Below are 25,368 nucleotides of genomic sequence, written 5' to 3' on the forward strand. Positions count from 1 at the left end.
CCTCTCCTTACTGACATCCATGAGTGTGGGGACTAAGTCACACAGGGATCTCCCGAGCAGCTTAGCAGGGAGTGGGACCGGGAGGACAGTGCTGGTCATATACCCCTGGATGCCCCAACCGGGTGGAGAAATCATAGGTGGGGTGAATCTCAACCTTCAGTAAGCCTGGCAACCTATACCGAGATAACTGGCCACAGGTCTAGGTGGGATTTCACATCATGTGCCCCACCGCCCGTTGGACTTTTGTGACGCGGGGGCCGCATCTGATGGCCGTGGGAACCTTGGAGGACCTCATGACGAAGTAAGGAGCACACCAGGGGTACGCTGTAACATTGCGCAGAGGAGTCCGGAGGAAGGGGAGCCGTGCTAGGCTAGTTGGCAGTTGAACCTCGACCATAGAGCATCAAGACACCAGGATCAAAGCAAGATTCAAGGCTACTCAGACTTAGAATACTAGCAGTAAGACGCAGGTGGAAAGGAGGAGCGGAGGAGACTTTGATCCCGGGTTGGGCTTTGACGGATACCTATTGGTCCGAGTGGTGTTTAGTTGCCGTGGGGGGGCTACGACGCCCAACTAGTAGCACAGCACTAGCTGTTCAAAGCCTATAGATGATGTACCCCCACTCCTGATGGATTTGTGACGAAAGGAGTGACTGTCTTGAGATATTGCTGTTGGGGCAGGCGAACAGTGGACACAAACACGTAGTTTGGGTTCTGGCTGCTCTGCTGAGTGGAAAGTCTGTCTGTCTGTGGGGGAGGCGTTGGAACCAGGTGCCAGGTGAACAGAATGGGGCAACCAAAAGCCAAAAATGGGGCTACCCAGCCCAATACCAGGGATCCCTCCCCACAGCATAGCGAGCATGAGAAAGGGGAAATGGCTGATAAAGACCTATCCTTACACCTTCACCTGGATAAAATACTAGCGGCAATATCTGATGCTAGAACTGCAGCAGGATATCGGAGCAGTGTCGGTAGGGCTGGGACTCCTACAGGCAGAACACCGCAAGCTAGCAGACAGGGTCACCGAGGTCGAGACCTCCCTCACGGAACGAGCGCCAGAACAGCAGCATGGGTCTGCTCGGCTGGATGACCTTACATTGAGAGTGCGGGGCTTGAGCGGAGAGCGGAAGATGCCGAAGGAAGGAATAGGCGCAATAATGTTCGTGTGGTTGGGATTCCAGAGAAAATGGAGGAATCAGATGTGGTCACTTTCTCGGAAAAATGGTTTCAGGAGGTGATGCCAGTTGGCACACTGACTCAATTCTTTGCCATAGAGAGGGCACACAGAGTGCCGGGACACGCACCGGCTCCGGGGATGCCTCCCAGACCAATGGTGGCCCGCCTCCTTCACTATAAAGACAGAGATGCGAAACTGCAACAATCAAGAACTCACAGCCCATACACGTTGGGCAACAGTAAAGTGTCCATGTTCCCGGACTTCACCGCTAGGGTGCAGGCACAGAGAGCCTCCTATATAGCAGTTAAGAAGGTCCTTCGAGAAGCGGGATTACAGTACTCCTTGCTGTTTCTGTCCAAACTCAGAATAATATTAGATGACACTACCCACTTCTGCAGCACGCCAGGCGATGTCTGGACGTGGCTAGAGGTGTTTGGGAAAGGTGCACTGCTGCCTAAATCACAGTCCAGTGCGAGAGGAGAGAAACGAGGAGCTAGAGGACGGCAGCATCGCACTAAGAAGAAAGGAGCATTGCAGAAACCCACCGTCTCCTAGACACAGCAGGAAAGAGAAGCGGCGCTGCAGGCGGTGGCTCGGTTGAGGTCCCCAGGTCAGGACCAGGGCAGAGACACTTCCTCGGACAGAGTGAGCCGCACATCCAACTCAGACGACAACTCTGGAAATAACACTGAACTCCCGAAGCTGACCCCGCGTACAGCCGATGACATTGCCTAATGATGGTGTATCGACAGGAGAATTCATTGGGGCTGGGCAACGTCTGTTTTTGAGAGTGGTGAGAGGGAGATTGCCCCTGCACTTCATGCAGGACTGGACGAGATTCCCGCCCCTTTTCTTCTTTGTTTTCTAATTTTTAATTGTTGGACTTTGGAGTTCCTTGCCACCCCTTTCCAGAAGATACCGCCACTGGAAGGTGGCGTTCCACTGGACTAGATGGTCTGTTGTAAGTTTGGGCAGCTGACCGCTGTCAGTCCGCTCATGGGATGGGGAGTTTCACAGTTGGGGATATTGTTTTGTTTTAGGGAGTCCACTGCAGATGCTGATGGGCGGAGTGCTGGGAGGGGGGAGGGGGATTACTAATGGCTGGAAATCACAGAAAGGCTAAGGAGTTCAGGCTCCTCACTTGGAATATTAGGGGCATGGGTTCTCCTGCAAAACGAAATAGCATTTTTAATTACATTAAGCGTAGAGGTGTGCACATAGTGATGTTGCAGGAGACCCATCTTACGGAGGTGGAGGCTGCACGATTGCGGCGTAGATGGGGAGGTCAACTGTCTGCGACTAAGTACTCAGCGTTTGCGAGGGGGGGGCACTTATGTGGATTAGGCCGGGGGTACCATTTCGAGCTTCTCGTACGATACTTGACCCAGACGGAGGTATGTTATTGTTAAGAGCAAGCGCTGAAGGATAAAGAGGTGACACTGGGTAGTGTTTATGCCCCTAATCAGGACCAGGTTGCTTTCCTGACTCGCCTCTCTAATCCACTGTCTGGGGTTGCTGAGGGTGACCTGATATTGGGGGGTGACTTCAATTGTATCAGCGATTAACAGATGGAAAGGTCCACTCTCCCGTTGAGGGGCACAACGGCGGCTGTGATGGCCCAAGGACTCAGGGCTTGGGTAGCGGGGTGGGAGCTACTGGATATCTGGAGGGTGCACAACTCTCGGAAGAGAGAATAGTCTTACTATTCTCCCCTTAATGATCTACATAGTAGATTGTATATGTTCCTCTGTTTGGATAGGTTGGCCCCGATGTTGCGCGAGGTGGAATATTTGGGACGCTCCCTATCGGATCACAGCCCCCTTCTGATGCGGTTTGCCCACATGCCTGAAAGAGCCCCCATACCACTGTGGCGCTTAGACCCCGCCTTGCTTGAAGATGATGGCTTTAGGCAGACGCTCTCCTGGGCTATAGTAACACACTTTGAGGAAAATCAGGAAAAAACTAGTTGCGTATTGGTCGAATGGGAGGCCTTCAAGGTGGTAATTCGGGGACAATGTCTGGGACAGACAGTAGGTGTTAGGAAATCGATCATTCTGGAACTCGAAACACATGAGGCCCAGATTTTGGCACTGGATAGGGGGTCCGGAGAGGGGGCTGACATTCCAAGACAACTGGCGGACGTGAGGACAGCTTATAGCACCACGTGGGATAGGCTGCGCACGTTGGATTTCTGTGCCTACCGCGAACGGCAACATGTGGAGGGTGGCAGAGCTGGGAAGTTGTTGGCCTGGCTGATTAAGCCAGAGGGTAGGGGGACGCCCGATCACTAGCATTCTAGATCCAGCTGGACAGGTGATCTGCTCCCCGAAGGGTATTAACACTGTGTTTAGAGATAAATATGAAGGACTGTATGAGAAATCAGCAGTGATACAGAAAGCGTTAGACTCCTTGCGGTGGGACTTTTTGTTAGCGGTCATGGAGCGGGTGGGGCTAGGTGACGACTGGATGAAGTGGGTCCGACTGTTATATGCGTGCCCTAGGGCCAGGGTGCGAACGGGAGGCACGGTATCTACCCAGTACCCTATCTATAGGGGAATCAGGCAGGGGTGCCCTCTGTCACCACTGCCTTCCGCTTTGGCGATGGAGCCGCTGGCAGACCGGCAGGAGGGCGCGAACCATGATGTAATGCTGGACGGAACTGTGCACATGGTGTCGCTATATACTGATAATATCCTGATCTATTTACGTAATGGCCCCCGTGGGATACCGATAGTGATGCGGATACTGCTGGAGGTTACGGAACTGTCAGGGCTGCATGTAAACACCAGAAAAACATGCATATTTCCACTGAAACCCGGCCGTAGAAGACCATTGGACTTTCTGGTCGATTTGGAATGGACCCCAGGTTCCTTTAAATACTTGGGAATTCAAGTGTACCATCGGCAGGTAGACCTAATGGAGGGGAACCTGGGGGGGAGCCCTAAGATCTCTGTGGTGAGTATAGCATTTTAGCGTTCCCTAACGCTGCCCGTGATGGTGAGAGTGGCACTCTCTAAGATGGTGGTCTTGCCGAGACTTTTGTATTTTTTTTGTCAACCTCCCTGTGGTGGTTCCGAGGAGTTGGTTTAGGACCCTGGACTCGTGGTTGTGTGATTTAATTTGGGATGGCCAACGCAATAGGGTCTCGCTGCAGACATTACGAATGCCCTGGGGGAGTGGGGGACTGGGAGCTCCAGATTTTGAGGCCTATTACTTAGCAGCGCAACTCCAGTGGCTGGCCAGATGGCTCGATGGCAGAGGGTTGGAGATGTTGATACCACCGGCTCAGATACTCCAGGGTACCCTACTCGCCAGAATGCTTATCCCTAGCCGAAGGATTAAACCCATGGGTGTACTTCTCAGGGTGGCAATGGCGTGTTGGGATAGATGCACCAAGAGAGCGGCGGATGTGCTGCCCTATACCGCAGACGTATTCCTTACGGGCATATCGCAGAAGGGAATGGGCCCTCCCCTCACTTCAACACAGTTACGGGGCTGGGAAGAGGCAGGAGTATTAACTGTGGTAGACTGTTACCGGGATGCTGAGTTGCTCACACTTGCTGATTGTCTAGAGTACCATGACCTACCACCGGGTCAGTTTTTAAATTACCACAAAATAAGGGGGGCGATGGCTAAGTTGTGTGGGAATGGTGTGAGAGAACCTGCCACTCATGGGGCCCTTCAGGCACTGGTGAGGTTGGGGTCGGCGGGCCATTTGGTGAAATGGCTTTATTTGGCAATCTCGGAGATGAATTGGACTACTTCACCTTGTATAAAAAAGAAATCGGAGGTCTCTCTGGGCAGATAACTGTTGGAGAAAGAATGGGAAAAGATATTGAGGAGTCCACAAAAGGTGTCTAGGAATACAGCATTTAAGCTCATACAACTTAATGTTTTGCATAGAACGTACCTTACGCTGCATCAATTAAATGTAATATATAAGAGGAATGACTTGTTCTGTGCTAGATGTCAAAAGTTAGATGCCGATTTTGATCATATGATATGGTCTTGCCCGGAATTGCAAACATTTTGGCCCACAGTTGTTGAGATGGTGAATAAGGTCCTGGCCCGCAACCCGTCATGCAGTCCAGAAATTTGCCTGCTGCGACTCTTCGCGAGGCCTGAACCCAAGAAGATGGGACACAGATTTGTGGACTTGGCCTTCTTGCTGGCCAAACGGAGAATAGCTCCGGGATGGAAGAAGGCGCAGGGCCCAACGATAGTTGACTGGGAGAAGGACGTTGACGGCTGGGCCAGAGCTGAGGAGAGGGCCTTGATCTGTGAAGACAAGGTCACAAAGAGGCGTAGATCCCTGGAAGAACCGTGGGCTGAGATACTGGGGGCCTGGGACACCCACAATGAGATGGACTGAGAGTCCCAATCGGATGACTCGGACTCCGAAGGGATTTTGGACATGGAAACTGGCCCTTTGGTGAAAGGGGGGGGGGGGGCGTGGGGGGTGGTTTGGTCCCATGGGCTAGCTGACTCAAGCTGAGGATTTAGGCACAGCTTCTCTTTGCCCCAGGAAAACGGTGGGAGACTGCTGCACCGTTCTGTGTCTTTTCAGGCTCACTTCCTTCCCTCCTCCCGGTTTGCTGTCGACCACTCGTTCCTCCTTCACCTCGGGGTTCCCCCCCCCCCTCTGTTTTGCTGTTTTGACACTGAGAGCAAGCCCCCAAAATGCGCAGAGACAGAGAAAAGGTGATTTGATATACAGGCAGCGGACCCCCGGAAGTAGTTGTAAATGTTCGGTTTAGATGGGTATCTACTGTTTCACAGAGGCCCTAGTGTTGGTTTTTCTTTTGTCTTCTAACTGGTCTGTGTACTGACATATACACCAACTCATAAAGGGCATACGTGTGTGAACATGATACATGGACAAAGGACACAGCTGCTCCCTGTAAGATATCCTAGTATGTTAAGGTCTTGATGACAAGATCAAGAGATAAGAGTCGGCTGCATCTTTAGGAACAGGGTTAAGAATGGGGTTGGAATCCTGGAAGTGATTTACTGTTGCTTTAGCCCTGCTGTTTATAATAGCTGCTGTTAGATGTTGCAGATGATTGAAATATGCATATATATTTATTTTTTTTAAACTTGTTTTTATTGGCATTTGTTAGTACTTTCGTTACATATCAGCGTTGGATGGCAATATCGTTAAGTACATGTTTCCAATCAGGTGAAATCAATCGTAACATTTATAATAACCTTCACTGCAGTTATGTGCACTGTAACAGGTGTTTGCCATACTATAAAAAACAAACCAGGGAGAGGGGGGGGGAGGAAACTAGGGGGCAGTCATGGACTATCAGAGAAGGGTCAGCCAGACTACATCACATGTGGTACGTAAGGTAACTGGTGACGCAGCGTATTGGGAACCCCTGGCCGGGGTACGACTATGCAGGTGGACATACGGCATAGGTGCAGGCCCCGGAGCAGCGGGGATAGGAACCTAGTCACTCCAGGGTGAGTGTGAAGTATTAGAGGGGAGCGTCATCCGGGTGGGTTTGTGTCGCGCGTGGCTGCGTGGCAGTAGGGGTGGTCACGGTCGTGTCCTGATCAGCTAGGGGCTGGGATTGTTTAAACTGATGCATCAACAGCGCCCACTCCAGGGAGATCGGGGTTTTGCGTATGCCCTTCGCTTCCTCCTCTCGCAGGGTGTCCTCCTCAGCCGCGGACCACTTGAGCACTGCCCCCCTCCATGCCGCCAACGGGGGGCCCGTAGGGGAACGCCAATTCATAGCTATGCATCGCTTAGCCAGGAGGTGTGCTAATGAGACAAATCGTATAGGCACTTTGTGCCGCTTCTTCTGGCCCATTATTCCCAGTGCGCAGTACTCCCAGGTATCTAGATGGGGCAACCCCGTGAGATCTCGGAGGGTCTCGTGGATAGTCGACCAGTAGGCTTGGATCCCCGGGCACGACCAAAACATATGAAGGAAATCTGCGTCTTGCGCCTGACAGCGGGGACAGAGGAAAATTGTATCGGGATAAAAACGCTGGAGGCGCACTGGGGTCAAGTAGGCCCTGTGAAGAATGTAATATTGTATGTTTTTGAAACGGGCGTTCCGAGACACTTTTTTGGGGAATTCGAGTGCCCTGTCCCACTCATTGTCATGAAACGCCCGTCCCACCTCCTCTTCCCAAAGGGTCCGCAGGGGCGCCAATGATGGGGGCGTCAACTTCCGGATGGACTTGTACAGCCAGGTGGTGAGGTGACGACCCCGTCCCATTCGCAGTATCATGTGAAGGACTGGATGCGTGGGGGGCTCTCCTAGTGTGAGATCATAGTGCGGTCGAAAATGGCTGAGGAGCTGGTGGTGCCGCAAGAATTGTCCCGGGGGGAGATCGTATTCATCAATGAGTTGCTGGAATGGCCGGAGGTGTCCCTCCGCGAATAGTATTTCTGCCTCGGTGACCTCCCTAGATGTCCACTCCCGAAGCATGGCGGGGGTGAAGAACTGGGTGTTTTTGGGCCAGCCCACCAGCGGGAGCAACGGTGAATACGAGGGCCGGTCTGGTGCGAGTCGGTGTATGCGCCGGATGCACCCCCGGGCCACCTCCACCTGGAGGGGGTAAGTCCCCGCCGGGCGGGATCCCGGCACAAGCAAACGGCATAATTCCGGTGTCGTTAACCGACCCGCGGCCGTGTATGTTTCGGACGTGTGCCTGCCGGCTGTCCAATGGGAGAGCCATTGGAGCTGCGCCGCTAGGAAATAGGCTTCGAATGAGGGGGCTCCTTGCGTCGTGGGTAATTTCAGTTTTGCCAGTGCGATTCTATGTCGCCCCTTGCCCCATATTAGGGATCCAAGAAGGGAGTCCAAATCTTTGAAGAAAGAGCGAGGCGGTATCACTGGGAGATTAGTAAAGTAATAGAGTAGACGCGGGACCAGAATCATTTTCGCTAGGGCCACGCGGCCAATCGGGGCTAGTGGGAGCTGCCGCCAAAACCCGATGGTGGAACGTATAGAGGCGAGTGCCCTACTATGGTTACCCTCGAAGATGTCAGTGGGTGAGTGATATAGGCGAACCCCTAGATAGCGAGGGGCCTCCGCCGTCCAGTTTAGTCTCTGATCACCAATCCACACTTCCCGAGGGGCAGAGTCGGGGTGGAGGGGATACACCACAGATTTCTCCCAGTTCACCTTCAAGCCTGAAGCTTCTGCGAACTCGGTCAAGATGAGCCCGAGTGAGGTTAGATCCGCGGTGATGTCCCGTATATACAGGAGGAGATCGTCGGCATACAGTGAGACACAGTGTGTGGTGTCCGCGAGTGGTATGCCCCAGTCCTGCCCCTCCCTTCGGAGACGGATAGCCAAGGGCTCCACAGCCAACGCAAATAACAGGGGCGAGAGGGGGCAGCCCTGTCTGGTGCCTCTGTGTATTGTGAATGCCGAAGAAATACGACGCCCAATGCGGATTCGGGAAGTGAGCTTAGTGTATAGAAGGCGGGTGTAGGCTACAAGCTTGGGGCCAAGGCCAGCACGCTGGAGAACCGCGAACAGGTACTGCCACATCAGGGTGTCGAAGGCCTTCTCGAGGTCCAAGATTAGGCACGCCGCTCTGGGGAAGCGGTCACCAATCTGGTCCTGGATATGAAACAGATGTCGTAAGTTCTGAGAGGTATTCCTGCCCGGTACAAATCCGCATTGGTCAGCGTGTACTAGTGGACACACCACCCGGGAGTATCTTTCTGCCAATATTTTCCCTAAAATTTTACAGTCGGCTGTAAGGAGCGTTATGGGTCGATAAGAGGCTAACAGCTGTGGGTCGCGGTTGGGCTTCGGGAAAGTAACAATTACCGATTCTCTCATGGAGCTGGGTAATTCGCCCGCGTGTAGTGCTGTGTCCAGTACCGTCGATAGACGGGGGGCCAGCAGGGAAGTGAAGGTGACGTAGTATTCTAGCGGGAACCCGTCCAAGCCCGGGGCTTTGTTTCGGGCCAATGTACGTATGGCATGTGTGATCTCCGAGGTATGTATCGTCGTGTCCAGGTCAGTTTTCTCTGCAGCAGAGATCTGAGGGAGAGGCAGAGGGTCAAGGAAGCGATCGATCGTCCCCTGACTCCATGCTCGAGGGCTATCATAGACCTCCGAGTAATATTGACGGAATTCTTGAAGAATCTCGTCCTGGGAGTGTACCAGGACGCCGTGTTGCGTATGTATGGACGTGATGGGTCGTATCTCCGTGTCTTGTTTAGCTAGCCACGCCAGCAGCGAACCCGTCTTGTCGCGGTCTTTGTGCATTCGAGTCGCATATGTCCGAAAGTTGTATCGCCGCAGATCCGCGCACACTCCCTGATATTCCGATTTGGCATGGGCGAGCTGCGTTGCCACTGCCACCGATTGGTCGGTGAGTTTTGTGGCGTTGGCAAGCCGTTTCTCGGCTTTATCAAGGGCCTGCTCCAGGGTGCGTTTCACCCCGACGCGCTGTTGAATGCAGTCTCCCCTGGCCCCCACCTTGAAGCTGTCCCATTCGATCAGGGTGGAGGACGCCGACCCCGCATTTCTGGCAAAGTATTCTCGGATACTACACTCTTGTTCGTGGGTGAAGACCGGATCCGCCAGACAATCGCATGGGAGGCGCCATGTGGGGACGGGGGGGGTGTGGGGGTCTCCATTGAAGACTTAGTACATGTGCATCATGGTCGGATATGACTCTACCCAGGTAATCCGTGTGACGGACCTGAGGGAGCATCGCTGCCGTGCATAAGAATCGATCCAGCCTGACTCGGAGATTGTGAGGAGCAGAGTAGAAGGAGTACATGCATGTATGAGGGTAATGCAATCGCCACGCATCTGTGAGTGACCAGTGTGCTACCCATGCCTTAAATCTATCGATTTGTCTGTAAGTAGGGGGACGTGGCAGTGGGGGGCATGAACGGTCTAAGTCGGGATCCAGGATGCAATTGTAGTCTCCCCCGAGTATCCAAGGCACATGTGTGAATTGGGCTAGGATTTTCGTAAGTCTGTCCCAAAACTTATCCTGATCAACATTTGGGGCATATATGCTTCCCAATAGGACGGCCTGTCCGTCGAGCAGTCCCTCCAACAGGACGAACCTACCCTCCCCGTCTACCACCCGCTGGAGCTCTCGGAACGGAGTACCCGGTCGGATCCAGATCAGCGCGCCGCGGGCAAATGATGAGTAGGTTGTAGCGCAAATAAGGCCCCGCCATTTCGCCTGCACCCTGCCCACCTCCGCTGCATTAAAATGGGTTTCTTGCAATAGGAGTATGGATGCTGTTTGGCGCTTCGCGTAGGCATAGATCGCATAGCGCTTGCGGGGGATGTGAAGACCGCGTGCATTTAACGTAAGTATGTTAACGTCTGTTACACTCATCCTCTGTGCCATGGGTAGTACGTCTAGTGTGCGGGCCGAGGGAGCCGTTAGTCCGAGTGGTCGTGGTGTGGGGACCTAGGGGTTCGCTGCGCCGCTGCTGAGTAACGAACCAGTGATCCCGGCCGCTGGGGCATTTGGTCGTGCGGGTGTAGGGTGCCATGACGTGTGGAGTGTGTAAGAACTGGGTAAGAAACGGTATGCTGGGGAGGGAGTTGGGATAATGCTGAACTGGGGAAACTAACTGCGTAACTGGGGTCGGGAAACATTCCCAATGCCAAGGACCCATCGCCAGAGACGATGCGTCCAAACCTGCGAAAGACGGGAAGTACAACAATGTATGATGGGGGCGGCGGTGTGGGTGCGTAAGACGATACGCGGATCGGGCCTTTAAAGGATAAGTGAGCGTTGCTCATATCGTCAATTGGTGGCCAAGGTGTCTATAGTTAGGGAGTGATACGTGAAGATAACCACCCTTGCTAGTCAGTTTCCCAGCAAACCCCTCTTACGGTACAAGAGTCCTTGATTGTCCATCCAGAATGAGGTCCGCCGTCTGAGGAGTGACCAGAGGGGGTGTCACAGAGTCTCCGCCCGACAGGGAGCTGTCGCTGTCATTCTCCCCCTCAGATGTGAAAATGTGCGGGGGTCGATCTATGTCGTCCAGCTGGGAGGGCGTCTGCAGATTGATCACCGCCTGCAGGGCCTCCCTCCTTTCCCTCACAATCTGTTCCAGGTCGGGAGAATCTTGGGTGCGCAACTTGGTCCCGCCACTTGCACCACCGCGTGGGCGCTTCTGAGTGCGTCTCCTGGGTCGGGATAGTGTGGGGTTCGGGTCTCTCATGGTGTCTGCTCTAGACTGCTGCGAGCAGTGTTGATCCGCCCAATCCTGCGCTTCCAAGGCGGTGGTGAAAAAAACAGTGGAGCCGTTATGGATTACCTTGAGGCGGGCTGGAAAAAGCAAAGAGTACTGAATTTTATTCTCCCGGAGGCGGCGTTTCACGTTCAGGAAGGAAGACCGTTGTTGCTGCACTGCTCTCGCATAATCCGGGAAGACCATGATCCGCTTGTTTTCGACCTGCAGGGCGCCTGCCGCTCGTGCCGCACGCAGCACCGCATCCCTGTCCCGGTAATGGAGGAACTTCGCTAACATTGGTCTTGGAGCCGCACCCGGCGGCGGCCTACGGGCTGGGACCCTGTGAGCCCGTTCCAACGAAAAGAAAGCAGAACGATCCGTCTCGGGGGTGAAGGATTTCACCCAGGTTTCCATGTATTGCAGGGGGGTCGTGCCTTCAATTCCTCCTGGCAAACCCAGCACGCGAATGTGGCAGCGTCTTGAGCGTCCTTCTAAATCGTCCGCGCGTTCCTCCATAATGGTCAAACGATGTAGGACCTCCTGCAGCGACTTCTGGTGTGCCCCAATCATGGGTTGCAGCTCGGCCACCGTCTTTTCCCCATCTTTGACTTTGTCCACCAGTTTGCGATGATCGTCGCGGATAAGGCTGATGTCCATTACCAGGGTCCCGAGTCTCTCCTCCATAGAGACTCTGGAGAGCTCGATGGCCGCGAGGACCTGATCCAGCTTGGCTGAGATCGCGGGATCGGCCTGTGGTGCCTCTGTGTTCACCCATGTCCGAGTCTTCGGCATGTTCTCTGGGGCTGTTTCAGGTACCGCCGTGTGTTGGGTCGCTCTCGGTTTCCCCATCCTGGCGACCGGGGCAGCGATGTGGGCCTAGGTCGTCGGCCGGCAGAGTGAGGCAAGCGAGCCGTTGATTGAAGGGATCCCCGTCGAGGCTAACTTGACTGAAGTCCACCTCCACAACCGGCGGGGGAGGGGGACGCCTCGTCGACGGTTTTGTTGCCCCTGGGGGTCGGGCACCCTCCGGGAACGCCGCTGTATTCCTCCGTATGTTGTCCGGGGGTTAAGGGGCTCTCCTTCTATGTACAAGGGTACTATCTATCCCGGTGTCATGCCACCGTGCCGGCGTTGGGCCACCGTCTATGCCAATGCAGTTTATAATAGGAGCCGCTCAGCTGTGGGGCACTCCCGCGAGTGCGCCGACACGGGGGCGTAGCTCACCTCGTTCGTGCTAGCGTACTTCGCACCACATCGCCGGTTCCCCACAGAAAGTCAGGCGCCATCTTGAGGTCAGGCGGACCGGCCATGATGGGGGGAATCGTGGGGGCCCGCTACCAAGCCGAGGATGAACAGCGGTCTCCGCGATCCCGGGACACCGGGTGAGGGGGGCACTGCCCCGAGCCGGTACCTCAACGCGGGATCCGCTACTGGGTCCTCCGTCGGAGGAGGTTCGTCCTCGTTCCAAAATGGCCGCTCGTCCCCTTCCCGGGCTCCGGGACCGGCAGTGGGCGCGCGCCTGGGAAGTCCAGCACCCTCCGTCGCCCCCTGCTCAGGAGTCGGTATTGTCTGCCTTCCGGGTGTGAGTTATGGTGAGCCAAGGGCCGCGCCGGCTCCGGGGACCTCGAATGCACCCCCTAGTCCGCTCCTCCGGACCGAGTGTCCGCCATCTTGCAGTCCAGAGCTCCGATCCGGCGGCCGCACCGCCGCCTGTCTCCGTCGCCGCCTGTCTTCAGCGCTGAGCTCCTGGCGAGCACTCCGGCAGACCCAGGACCTGCTCCGGTGTCCGGTGCTTGTTTTCAGGTTGCGAGTAACGCCTGGAATTGGGCAGATTACGAGCCCGATCACGGAGCCTCAGCACACCACAGCCGCCATCGTAGCCGGCTTGGCCACGCCCCGCCATGATTGAAATATGCATATATTGAGAATGCACTCGTATTGGTTGTTTTGTTTGAATTTCATAAATGCCAATAAAGAAGATTACAAAAATAATAATAATAATCTTACAATATGAACAGAGGTCCATCTACAGATGATGTAGAAAAACATCCCTCATACTGAAACTGGGTAATTTGAAAGGTTTACACAATAAAAGAATCTGAGCGATCTATAAAATGTATATGTCGTCTAGTGACCACAGTTCGCAAAGTGCAAACCTAACTACAACAACTAGAGTAAGGTAAAAGATTAAAAGTGTCGCCCCCATCGAAGAGTAATGATACAGTAAAAAAAGAATAAAAGCCATCTACAAAAAGATGAAGCTAACAGGCAAACTCCTAGTCCCATCATGGCAATGTGAAGGAATACCTTCAGAGAGAAGAAAAGGTACATCATTAGAGGGAAATGCCCCTCAAAAAGAAAAAATCTTAGTTATAACGCAAAGGGTTATAACAACTCCAGAAAATTCAAGAGTATTAGTACCCTTCATAAGAGAAGGAGCAGAATATACGGAGACACACATCTCGGCGGAGAGCTATAATAGAATGACATAACCCCAGGAAAAGAAACAATCATGACCCAGGAACATTTACAAACAAACCATGTCTATAGGAAGGGGTGGAAGAGCCAATCAAATAGCAATGGATATAAGACAGAATCTGAAGAGCAAAACACAAAGTGTTTGAAGGACAACTTCCTATGGCAGTACTATTATCAAAAGCACCTAACAAGGGGCACCAAACTTCACAAATGTATAATATTGTATGTAAGAGAAATATATATCTTTAGAAATGCTCACAATTCATATATATAGAAAATACTCCATCTAGAGTACGGAACGTACCATGAAGGTATCACCTCTTTAGTCCTTCCGAAGAGTAAAGAAACTGAAAGTCCTGTATATATCAGGTATCAATCAAAAACCAAACACAAATAAACAGCTGAAAAACTGTCTATGACAGAGCTGAAGGAGAAAGGCACTACTTGAGCGCCAAGCAGTAAAAGTAATCCAGAAAGTCACATATCGTAGAATGTAGTGGAAAGAACACAACTGTACTGCAGAATAAATGCACTACTATAAATCGTAACTGACCAAATAAAGGTCAGGCAAAAACGTGAAAAGAATTGCAAGGTTGGTTAAAAAAACACAAATTCCTGCAGTAAGCAGAAACACCGCACCGGTCACAAGTAGAAAAATACATATTGCAACACCCAGTGATGAATAAATGCTTCCATCTACACAAGTCAGAAAAAAGAAGGAAAGCAGAGCCTTCAAAGACATTTCTAAGTGTCATTGTCACACCGTGCAGCTCTAAATCATCATCATAATCAAGAATGTTTTATTCGACAACTTAATGTCATAAAAGTAAACATTTCATACAACAGTGCATTTCATTAACACATTTTAAAAATTCAGAATTTTTTTATAAAGCATTCCTAATATCAACCAGGTAACCAAAGTTTAAAATACATATGACAAAGACCTTTTATACAATGCAAAGTGCAAATGAGCAAAACATAATCAAGTACAAAAAGACTTCATTTATGTTGTTCCAGTAATCAGCCAGAAAAAACAAGCCCTGAGATACATATAGTTCGAGGACATTTTATAAAGTGCAGCGTGCATAAAAAGAGCAGACTCAAAATGAGATTGTCCACATTTTTGACATTCCTGGTATCAGTCAGAGAACTAAGTCCCGCTATACCTACAGTACAAAAACATTGTGTAAAGTGCAGAGTGCAAAAGGGCAAACTCTATCAAATGAGATAATCCCCGTTTATGACACATAGTGGACCTCTAAATAAAAACCTATAAAACCATTAAGACAGTTAAAAAAATTCTTTTTACCTGCACCTGATAGCTCCTGTTAAAAAGCTTGCAACCCCAAAACAAACCATAGGGGAAGATAGCATTTAAAGGTACAGTAAGGCTGGCCTAACTTGCACAAAGTGACAATCTCTGAGTAATGGCAATATAAATTTTGTACGTAAAGAAACATAATAATCACATAATAAAATAAAATGAAGAGTATCCTGTTCAGAGAAATTGTCACAAGGACAGGGTTCTAGAGTGCCAGGTATAGAAAAGCCCTGAGGAACTGACAAAAGCCAGGGGGCCATTTGTAAACGAAATCTTGTTAAAACAAAACGATGAAAGGGATTACCCACAATTGATAAGTAGGGTTGGACTTGGTTTTGCATGGATAATATTACATAGCGTCTTACCGTTGGTTTTATCAACTCCTTTTCTTCCCTTAGTCCCTGGCGCTTAGTCAAAAGCTGGTGTTTAATATTTCTAATTTTTAGTTTGTCCATGGGTTTGGGATATAGGAATTTAGGAATAAATCAGGGCAACCTAGCCAATTTGTCAGATCCCTTAAATACTTTAGCCAGGGAATATGTTCGGCTCTGTCCAGAGCTAGACAGTCAGTAATTATTATTTGGTTTATGTTTGTAATGGGACTTGCCCATACTCTCAGCCAGCGCATTAGTGGAGCCGCTACAATCTGGTCTGATATGTACCCCACCCCTAGTTCTTCATGTATTATATATGCAGGGGTGGAATGCAGAACTGCTAGAATCTTACGTCAAAATTTGTCTTCCTCATGCTAAATATCCTTTCCTTCTTTATATCCCCAGATGTCACTGACGTAGGTTGCCATGGGAATGCATTTTTCCTTATATATCTTCATCAGGGCCGAAATAGGTTTTGACCCCAACCTTTTAGCAAAATTTAGTGTGGCTCTAGCAAGAGTATTCTTTTTTTGCGTAATTTTAGGGCACCATGACGCGCACTCGTCAAAGAGTACCCCCAAGTAAGGGAAGGTTGAAACCTTTGATAGTTCTGTCCCTTTACAATAAAATTTGAGCGATCTTGGGGACTTACCACAGCCAATAGACATAGTGTGTGATTTTTAAAAATTTGTTGAAAAGGAGTCCATTAAAATTATAAAAGCATCTAAAAGTGATTGGAGGCCCACTGCCGTTCTGGCTAATATGACTGTCATCCGCGTATAAAAGTGCGGGAATCATCTTGGCGCTGAATCTAGGGATGTCTTTGCAACTAGCTATTAAGGAATCTCCTAGTTTATTTATGTACAGTGTAAATAAGAGGGAGGCCAGGATGCAACCTTGGCGTACCCCTCTTTTGACATCCCAGGCGGTTGTCAAATCCCCATTACTGTTGTATCTGACAGCCGCTGTGTTATTGTCGTGAATAGCTTGTAAGAAATCCACGAGCTCTGGTTCGAGACCCATATCACTTAGGGTGGACCAAAGCTTTGATCTATTAACACAGTCAAAGGCTTGTGTCAGGTCCATAAACGCCAGATGCATTATGCCCTTTTTGGCAATGGTGTACTTCCCTACCGCTAAGTGTAAATTTAGGCATTGGTCCAAGGTCTCTTTGACTGGCCTAAAGCCATATTGCAGGTTAGAAATAACATTTCGGTCATCCAGCCATGTCGTTAAGCGATTAAAGTACAACTTTTCCCATAATTTTGGCTGCCAAATCTAAAAGTGAGATCGGCCTATAACATATAGGCTCGACCTTTGCGCCCTTTTTAAAAATGGGAACGATGACTGTCTTCCCCCAGGATATTGGGAATCCGTATACATTTGCGGCATAAAAAACATTTGTCAAAATGCTAGCCCATACATTTGGATCTGCTTTGTATAGGTCGCCGGTATCCCGTCGGGGCCTGGGGCCTTTCTGCCAGATGTCGTTACAATTGCTTCATAGACCTCCTCTACACTAAAGTGGAGTGGTGTGCTAATTTGCTCCCCTTCCCTATGCTCCTTTGTTTCTCCCAGGTTTACTTCACTAAAAATATTTCCAAAATGCGCTACCCATTCGTCTGCTGGAATTAATCAGTCAGTGTTGGAGTTAGGAATTTCGGAAAGAATGGGACTGTTGACTACCAACCAGAAGTTTGAGCTGTCTTTCAGTATGCTAGCCTGTTGTAGGGCCTCCCATGCTTGTTCCCTTAACTCCTTCTTCCTATTGTAGACTGCTATCTTATAGGCCTTTGTTTTGCCCCTAATTTCAATTTTATCTCTAGGGGTATTTTTTAGGGCCTGTATTAGCTCCGTATGAGTTGCTGAGCATGCTCCATCAAATCATCTTGCAGCCTTCTGACGTTTATTCCCACCAATGATTGTGAGGTCAGATTGAATTTGTTTTGTTAATTTCCTGAAGGCTGTTAAGAAAGAACTGTCCTGTATATCGGAATCTAGACAGGACTATTTCAGGGGGGCAAACTGTGTACACATTATTTAAAACGTTATCTGGGCTATCATTTCCCCATTTAATCTGCGGGCCTGGTCTTTAGTGCTAATATTTGTATTTGTCAGACAAGTGGCAGATTCTCCGGTTTCAATAGCAGATAATAATATAACAGCAGTAAGTGGGTTATGGTCACTAAAACCTAGCCGAGTGACCAATAAATCCTCAGCAAACAAAACTAACAGAGCAGACAATAAGATATAATCAATAATGCTGAATCTTCCATTTTGTACATAAGTGGGTACTGGCGCCACATTGTCCGTTTGTTGGAGGCAGCATACATTTTGACTTGAAAGAATACCTTCCAGCAAAATGCCTGAGGGTGTGTGCTCAAAGTGAATTAGTGAAGAAAGAAATCTCCCCTGGTCCTGATTTATAAAAAAATGTAGATTACATTGATGAATATTAAAATCCCTTAGAATTATTACTTCATAAAAAGTTTGTTTATTCTCCTCATAACATTCCAAGAACTGCTTTAAATCTTGTAGATGTTCCAGCTCATGCCCTCTAGAAAAGGAATTATAAAAATGTATCACTAACACTGTAGCACGATTCTTAAAAGACAGTTCTACTGCCAAGACATTCTGAGATTTACAATTAATTGAGCGTGACTTACAAGAGAGCTTTAGTGAGAACATTAGCAGTAAACCCACTCTGGCTCTACCCATATTCGATGGAATAGCACATTTGTGACACACAATAAAACCATCTAGATAAAAACAATCATTTACTTCCCAAGTTTCCTGAAGGGCAATGATATGATGCATTGAAAGAAAGTTTTCCCATTATAAGTTTGCTCTTTTGGACCTTATTCCCGCTATGTTCCATGAAAGGACCTTTTCATGCTTGGCCACAGTGGGAATTGGGATGGGGAGAAATTCTGGGATTGTAGTAGTAATTTCAACGTAATTGGAACCAATAGATTTTGTGCGTTTAGGGTCATGTTAGTTGACGGTATCCCCTGATGAGTTTTATCTTCTAACTCTAGTCAGTCATTTTCATCCAAATTTTGAAGATTTGCTAGGGGTTGGAATCTGTTACTCATTAGTAAGTTATTATCCCTGTTAGTTTTAGCGACGGGCCTACCTGTTTTTTGGGTTGTTTGCCATTTCCATTGCATAGGGTATCTACGCTGGCTTGGGGGGTAAAAGTATTGTAGCGAGGCTTCTCGGATTGGGGAGTTTGAACTGCTCTGGTGTGCACAGCCTATTAACATCTTGGTTTTCTCTGGATCCTTAAAGTTGACAACTATACAGTCACCTGCGCCAATCTTTGTTGTTTGGTGACCAATCCACCCCACTCTTCTGGCCATAATGTCATCAGATGATATAATTTTTTGTACACCAATGGGTCACTTTGTGTATTAAATCCTGAGTGGTTTCCCTAGTTTCTTGGGAGAGCGCAGGAACCTCCAATAAGACTGGTACTAGCGGGGCAGATGCAGGGGGCAAATCGAGGATACTTTGGTTCACAACTTTGGAAATGCCGTGATTAGGCTGATTACATGTGGGTAGAGGGAGCCGTTCAGGGGTCTACTAACCTGGGCTACCTCGGGGCTCTGGGCTACCGGTCCTGTCACCTCGGGTATATTTGACTGGCTTGGTCCCCTAGGTATTTCAATAGTTCCTAAAATATTTATACATGGGTCAGGTAGAGTCTGATTCTTGTTTCGAGATGAAATTTCTACCCCTTCCCCCATTAGCTTTGGCGAAAAAGTAGTAGCACATTTATTGCAGTTAGTGATCAAATTGTGGACTAAGTCTTCGACTTTTTCAATTTTTTTAATTATTGGCGCTAAAAGGGTCTTGGTCATTAATTCAAGCTTTGTAAATAATGAATCTAATAACTGTTCTTGGGTCAAATCAGGTTGTAAAGATGCTTGTGTCCGTGGTTGTGGCCGTGGGGATTTCCTTGAAGACTTGTTATAGGTAGTTCGTTTTTTCCTTCTGATGTTTTATCAGCTAAAATATTAGAAGACCTGCTAAGTTCATCCACGGTAATTGTTTGACTTGGGGGTGCAGGGGCTATTGGAGTTGCTGAGCACTCTAGAGGGCCCATAACAGCTGCTGAATTTCCTTGTTCTCCCTCCTCCATATTAATGTGGGCCTGAAGAAATTTTCCAGCCTCTAAGGATAACCTTCGCTCTGTCAAGGCTATCTACTGCGTGATAGCATGGGCAGCTTTGGTCAAAAATGAATCCATTTTACCCATGCAACCCTCTGAGGCACCCCCTTGTGTAGCAAGTGTTTTCCTTTTGCCCATTTCGGACGCTGAACTGCTAAAGCCCCCTGTCTCTGTATGAAGTCGCTAAGGAATACTAGCATGATCACATTTAATGGGGTGTAAAAAAGTACCTTGATGTGTTGGCTGAGTTCTAACCGCCGTCTCAATCTCCACAGAACAATTAATGTGCTACGAACTAAATCAACCAAGAGGTCGGGCCCAGCCGGGCCTCCTCCGGTCGCTGACTGGTGCGGATGGGCCGGCCCGGGCACGGCACGCGCGCGTTCCGCGCCGCAGATGTCAATGACGCTTTTGAGCGCGATTCGCGGCTCCTCCCCCTCCTGGGGTACTGAAGAGTTATGGGCGATGTAGTCCCCACCAGCAAACAGATCATCCCAAAGCCGAACCAGACTGTACACCAAACAAATGTACACCATCAAACGGCACATCTTTCAGGCTAGTCTGTACAGGCTCTGAAAACTCAGACTGACACAGCCAAGCCTGTCTGCTTAGGGTAAGTGACTGAGACACAGCTCTACCCACGGAATCAGTGCCGTCTATATCACATTTATGGTTAATTATGCCGCCTCTCAGCCATCACACAGCTTTAGTAGTTCATTTCTGGCTTCCTCTAGGAAAGAGGGCAGCAAGCTCTCCACTGAGCCCCATAACGCATGGTAAAACCTGCTGAGAATACATATAGTGTTCAAAGAGCATAATGCCGCACTAACGGAAGAGAAAATATTCTTCACACAACTTTCCAGCAATCTAAACTCGGTGCTTGTTGGAAGCAGAGGGAGAACATTTGGGTCCACAGAGGCTGCAGCTACTTGCACAACAATACCTTTTGCGGAGGGGTGTTTTAAGAGACAATCTGGGACCCCAGAGGCAGGCTGATGACGATGCGATATAGAACTGTCTACAGGGATTCCCATTACCAGCCTTGCCTAAGCCCTAACAATATGTCATGGAGATGCTCCACTCCCATCTGACCCCAGAGAAGAACATCCACCAATGGGTATGTGTACAATTCCACAGAGGGGAGCTGGCAATGTAAGACAACAGCTGCCCTACTTAATACCTCAGCGTAGGAGAACTTACCTCTGTTGCCATACCAGGTGGAGAAAGCAAATCTGAAACTAGGGAGGACTGAAGTCCACTAGTCTCACCCAGGTCAGTCAGCCAATTTTCCACCAGTGAGGCTGGACAGAATTGTTCAAAAGTTATTGACACCCTATAGTCTCCTCTTCGCCTTCTCAACTGTGCATTTCCATAGGAAGAGCAGAAACAGGCTGTATAAGGGGAAATGGAGCGTTGTCTAAAGTAGACGGCTCCATCGGCGCCGCATCCGATGGCATGCGGCACGCGGTCTCATTGGGAACAGTACTTCATGCGGGGTCGATTGTCGCAGATCGCAAACTGCCGGCGAGGATCCAGTAGGGGCACCTTCCACCTCCTTCAGGCTATAAAGTGCACCAGAGGGGAATTGAGGCCCAAACACCTTATGCAGGGAAACATAATAATCCTGTTTTTGGGCAAGTCTTGCCCCGGCTCCACTATATTTAGGGAGTCTTATGGTGGAAGAATGCTGTACAACCGAAGGTTGGGAGACAGCATCAGAAACAAACTGTTGGTGCTTAGGATCCTCCCTCGACAACAACGGAGACGGCCCCTAACCCATATGGCTCCTGGACCGGTCTCTGGATTTGAACGAGGACTGACAACGCTGCAGTGCCTCAGATAACTGTGCCGCCAGAGGCTTCATTCGACGCTCTTTCAATGTGTTCGGACGAAGATGCCGACAGGAAGCACACTCCTCTGAGGCATGGTGGGCTCCAAGGCACCACAAACACATGTTATGAGGATCTGTGACCGACATCTGTCGGTCACAAGACCCACTGGGTTTAAACCCTGAAGGCATCGCAAAAATGCAGTCTCCTAACGTCTACAGATCCGCGTTGCAAGCGAAGAAAGGAAGGAACTAACATCAGCGTGTCAGCGCGGGGGTTATATAGACTCCATCGACATCACATCGTCTGAGGACGTTGATGAGGAGTTGTGTAACGACCTCTTCCGACGCGCGGACGTGCTGTGGAAAAACTTTTCAGATTCAGTCACGCACCAGGGGGAGGATTCTAAAGGAAGTAATCTATGGCTAGATGTCTCTAGATACATGACTACAGGACCACCTGACACACATGTTTGATGCCTTTTTCCCCACATGGCAGCTACTTGCTATTGTTCAGTGAGTCTCTAATGAAGATGTGAGGGAGAGGATTGTTGCAAAATTCCACATGTGCGTGGCAAACCCTTAAGCCAAAGAAACAAAGGGGTACAGCCTTAAAGTGCACTTTACATGTGGTCATTACTGCTTCCTGATTAACTAATTTCATGTTATCACACGGCTGATATTTAGGTCATTTGAGATACAAAGAAATGCCTTGGTTTGTAGGCAGAGAACAAAAAAGTAAAGTGACAATACCTTCCTGTTCAAGACATGACTGGCAATGCGGCAAAGCATGAGCAATCCGTCTTCTTGTGTAGTCCATGTCACACGCAGACGAGTCATTCTCTGCAGGGCATTTTTATCTGCTTCATCATGGTATCTGTACTTCTTAATTTTGCTTTCTTCTAATGATTTTTCTTTAAAAAACAGATTGCAGGTGAATACAATAACGCCAAGGTATGAGTCTACATACATACGCAAGTCAGTTTTAAGTTGAATTGAACATTATCCTTTTACATCAGAAAATGCAATATTTAGAGGTATTTGAGGAAGATGAGCGAGGCAAAAACAATACTAAGTAAACTACACGTTACATATTTAAAAATTGCTCACTGACAGGAGAGATACGAGAAGAAATTGGGGTCAGCGAAAAGTGTGGGGGTAGACGTTTTGGAACATTAGCACATGTGAATAATTTCTTAGATATGCAATCACAAATTTGTGGTGAGGGAGCTCTAATGATGGGACCCTGAGTGGCCTGATTATCAAAATCTGGCTGAAGAACTGGACGATTTAAGGGGGAATAAAATCTGTATATTAGCTGCCCATAAATTGAGAGGATGTGTATCTAAATACTAAAAAGTTATCAAGGTGCGTTATAGACAACCAATTTAGGGCCATTAATGGCAGGTTGTAGTGTGCATGGAATGACTGAAAAAGACGTCAAGATAAATACCCTTTTCTACTGAGGTTACCTAGAACCAACGCAGGGAAACTAAAAGATTGCTACAAAATATATTCTGCTCACAATTAACCCTGATGAAAAGGGCGTAAGCAGTGGAGATGGAGGAATCAATTGAAATGGAATCAGGGAAGGGGTTAGAGTTCAGGGTCAGGGTCAAAAGAATCCCATGCTGTAGATTGTGAAAAATGCAATAAATGTGATTTGTTAAAGATCGTCATTAGTCGCAGAAATAAAATCCAATGTAGGACACCCGTTAGATATTCAGACACTATGTTCTCACTGTAGGGGTCCTGAAAAGTAGAAATATACTGAACACCAGTGAGGGTTTATATCCTGACTAAGTCTTGTGAAGGGCATGGGACCATGTCTTGTGAAGGGCATGGGACCATGTCTTGTGAAGGGCATGGGACAATGTCTTGTGAAGGGCATGGGACCATGTCTTGTGAAGGGCATGGGACCATGTCTTGTAATGGGTATGGGACCATGTCTTGTGAAGGGTATGGGACCATGTCTTGTGAAGGGCATGGGAGCATGTCTTGTGAAGGGCATGGGACCGTGTCTTGTGAAGGGCATGGGACCGTGTCTTGTCATGGGCATGGTACCATGTCTTGATAAGTTATGAATTCTCATGAACAAGTATTACAAATCAGTTTTAATAGGGATTTGTGGCTAGTTGGCTCAGTGTCCCCAAGACAAGATAACACAAAAAGCACATTCTCTTCTGACTTTGATGACACCACGTGTTTCTGTATATTATTTCAGTTCCTCATTGAACGTTTTTACGATCATTTGGTTACAGAAGGGATTTGTCACTACTAGTGCTTTAAATGGGCTAGTACTGTCCGGTATTGAGTATTTGCATTTTTTCATTTCGAGGAACAGAGTACTTGTACTTCTCTGTAAAGTTGCAATAAACTCAATTAGAGAGTACTGCCACGTATCACAAGCAATCAGTTACTGTGGTACTGGGTAATTCTACTTTCCCATTTCACGCACTGGTCACTGCGGAGCAGTTTTATTAAAAGTGTTAACCTTAACACATCCATACATTTGTTTCACAGTTTCTTTTGGCGGAGGTGCACTTTAGCAACTGCTTGACTTAAAGTTGAACTATTTATCGTTTTAGTGTAGGCTTATGAAAGATCTTAAGAACAAGTTACTTACCTTTGGCAACGCTCTTTTCGATCGATAATCTAACCGCAGATTCCTAATCTTAGAATATCACTCAGGCGCCACACGGGACCTGGATTTTTCATGATAGTGCTACAACGTGCCGCTAGGTGGTGGTGTGCAGCTCCTTCTTGGCTCTATACTGCCACTGAAGTGATGAAGAAGAGCTGCATATAAGGGCCACCCCAGGGCACTGTCATTTGTTTCTTGTCTATCCCTTTACCATGCCCTCAGTCAGAGTGTGTGAACTATTGTTGGCTACAGTGTATAGAATACTAACTTGGGACCTTTTAAGTGTGTTTAAAAGAGGCGATTCCGCAAAATCGTGAGATGGGAGGGCAGTGAGGCATCTGCAGTTAGAGTATCCACCAGAGTTAGGGTTACCGAAGGGAAGTAACTTGTTCTTCTGATGGATAGTTCTAATCGCTGGTTCCTCAACTTTACTAAAGCAGTTCCCCATCTAGGATGGAGGGCTTGTGGAATGGACTCGGACCAAAAAGTTTTGAAGAACTGAGCAGGCCAAATGTCTTTACTACAGGATCTAGCTATCAATGCAGCAGTGATTCGTGAACAATGCACCGACACCGACGTCGCAATGCACATATCAAGGACAGCATTCCTTACACTTAAGGAGTAGTAGCAGTCTAAGCCCTAATGGAATAGCCTCTCATTCACTCAGGGGGCTGCTTCTTGGCCACCAGTGCATAGCAGATCCTAATGCAGAGGACTAGCCACCTGAACAAGGGCCTTTTCTACACAACATTCATTTCCTTGGCTGCTGAGAAACCGACAAAAAGGTGATTTTTAACTTGATGATCCTTGGTACAATCGATGTAAAAGTTTAAAGCCCACTGCAAGGCCTTGCTGTGTCGAAACAAAGAAATACATAAATAGGAAGGACATCATACACATTTGCTCCTAAGGAGGTCTGTATTCCAGACAGCACACTGGGTTCAAAACAGAGGCGGCTCCTCCACTAGGGCTAAGGAGCATCACCCCACTGCTTCCTTGCAGTGCGAGAAAGCGATAACATAAAATGGTAATAACTTTTTAGTTATTACCATTTTAAGTTTGCTTTGCGCATTGCGGGCAGGCCGGTGGGCAGGGCTGCTCTGCTCTTTGAGCAGGGCAGGGAGGGAGTGGTTTGCAGCACTCCTGAGTGCGCAAAGTAACCCTGGGCGGGTAACTCTGA

The 25,368-nt window shown here is 48.8% G+C and overlaps 1 protein-coding gene across 2 annotated transcripts in view; it reads right to left on the reverse strand.

The window, feature by feature from the left end:
* GTF3C1 (general transcription factor IIIC subunit 1) overlaps positions 1 to 25,368 on the reverse strand; it is a 1,956,011-nt gene that overhangs the window by 834,871 nt on the left and 1,095,772 nt on the right. For both annotated transcript variants that reach the window (XM_085632176.1, XM_085632175.1), the window contains exon 24: positions 22,298 to 22,458. In XM_085632176.1, coding sequence (XP_085488302.1) covers positions 22,298 to 22,458 — 161 coding nt within the window. The remainder of the gene's footprint in view (positions 1 to 22,297; positions 22,459 to 25,368) is intronic.

Source organism: Triturus cristatus, chromosome 10 (assembly GCF_964204655.1).
Source record: "Triturus cristatus chromosome 10, aTriCri1.1, whole genome shotgun sequence".
NCBI classification, from domain to species: Eukaryota; Metazoa; Chordata; class Amphibia; order Caudata; family Salamandridae; genus Triturus; species Triturus cristatus.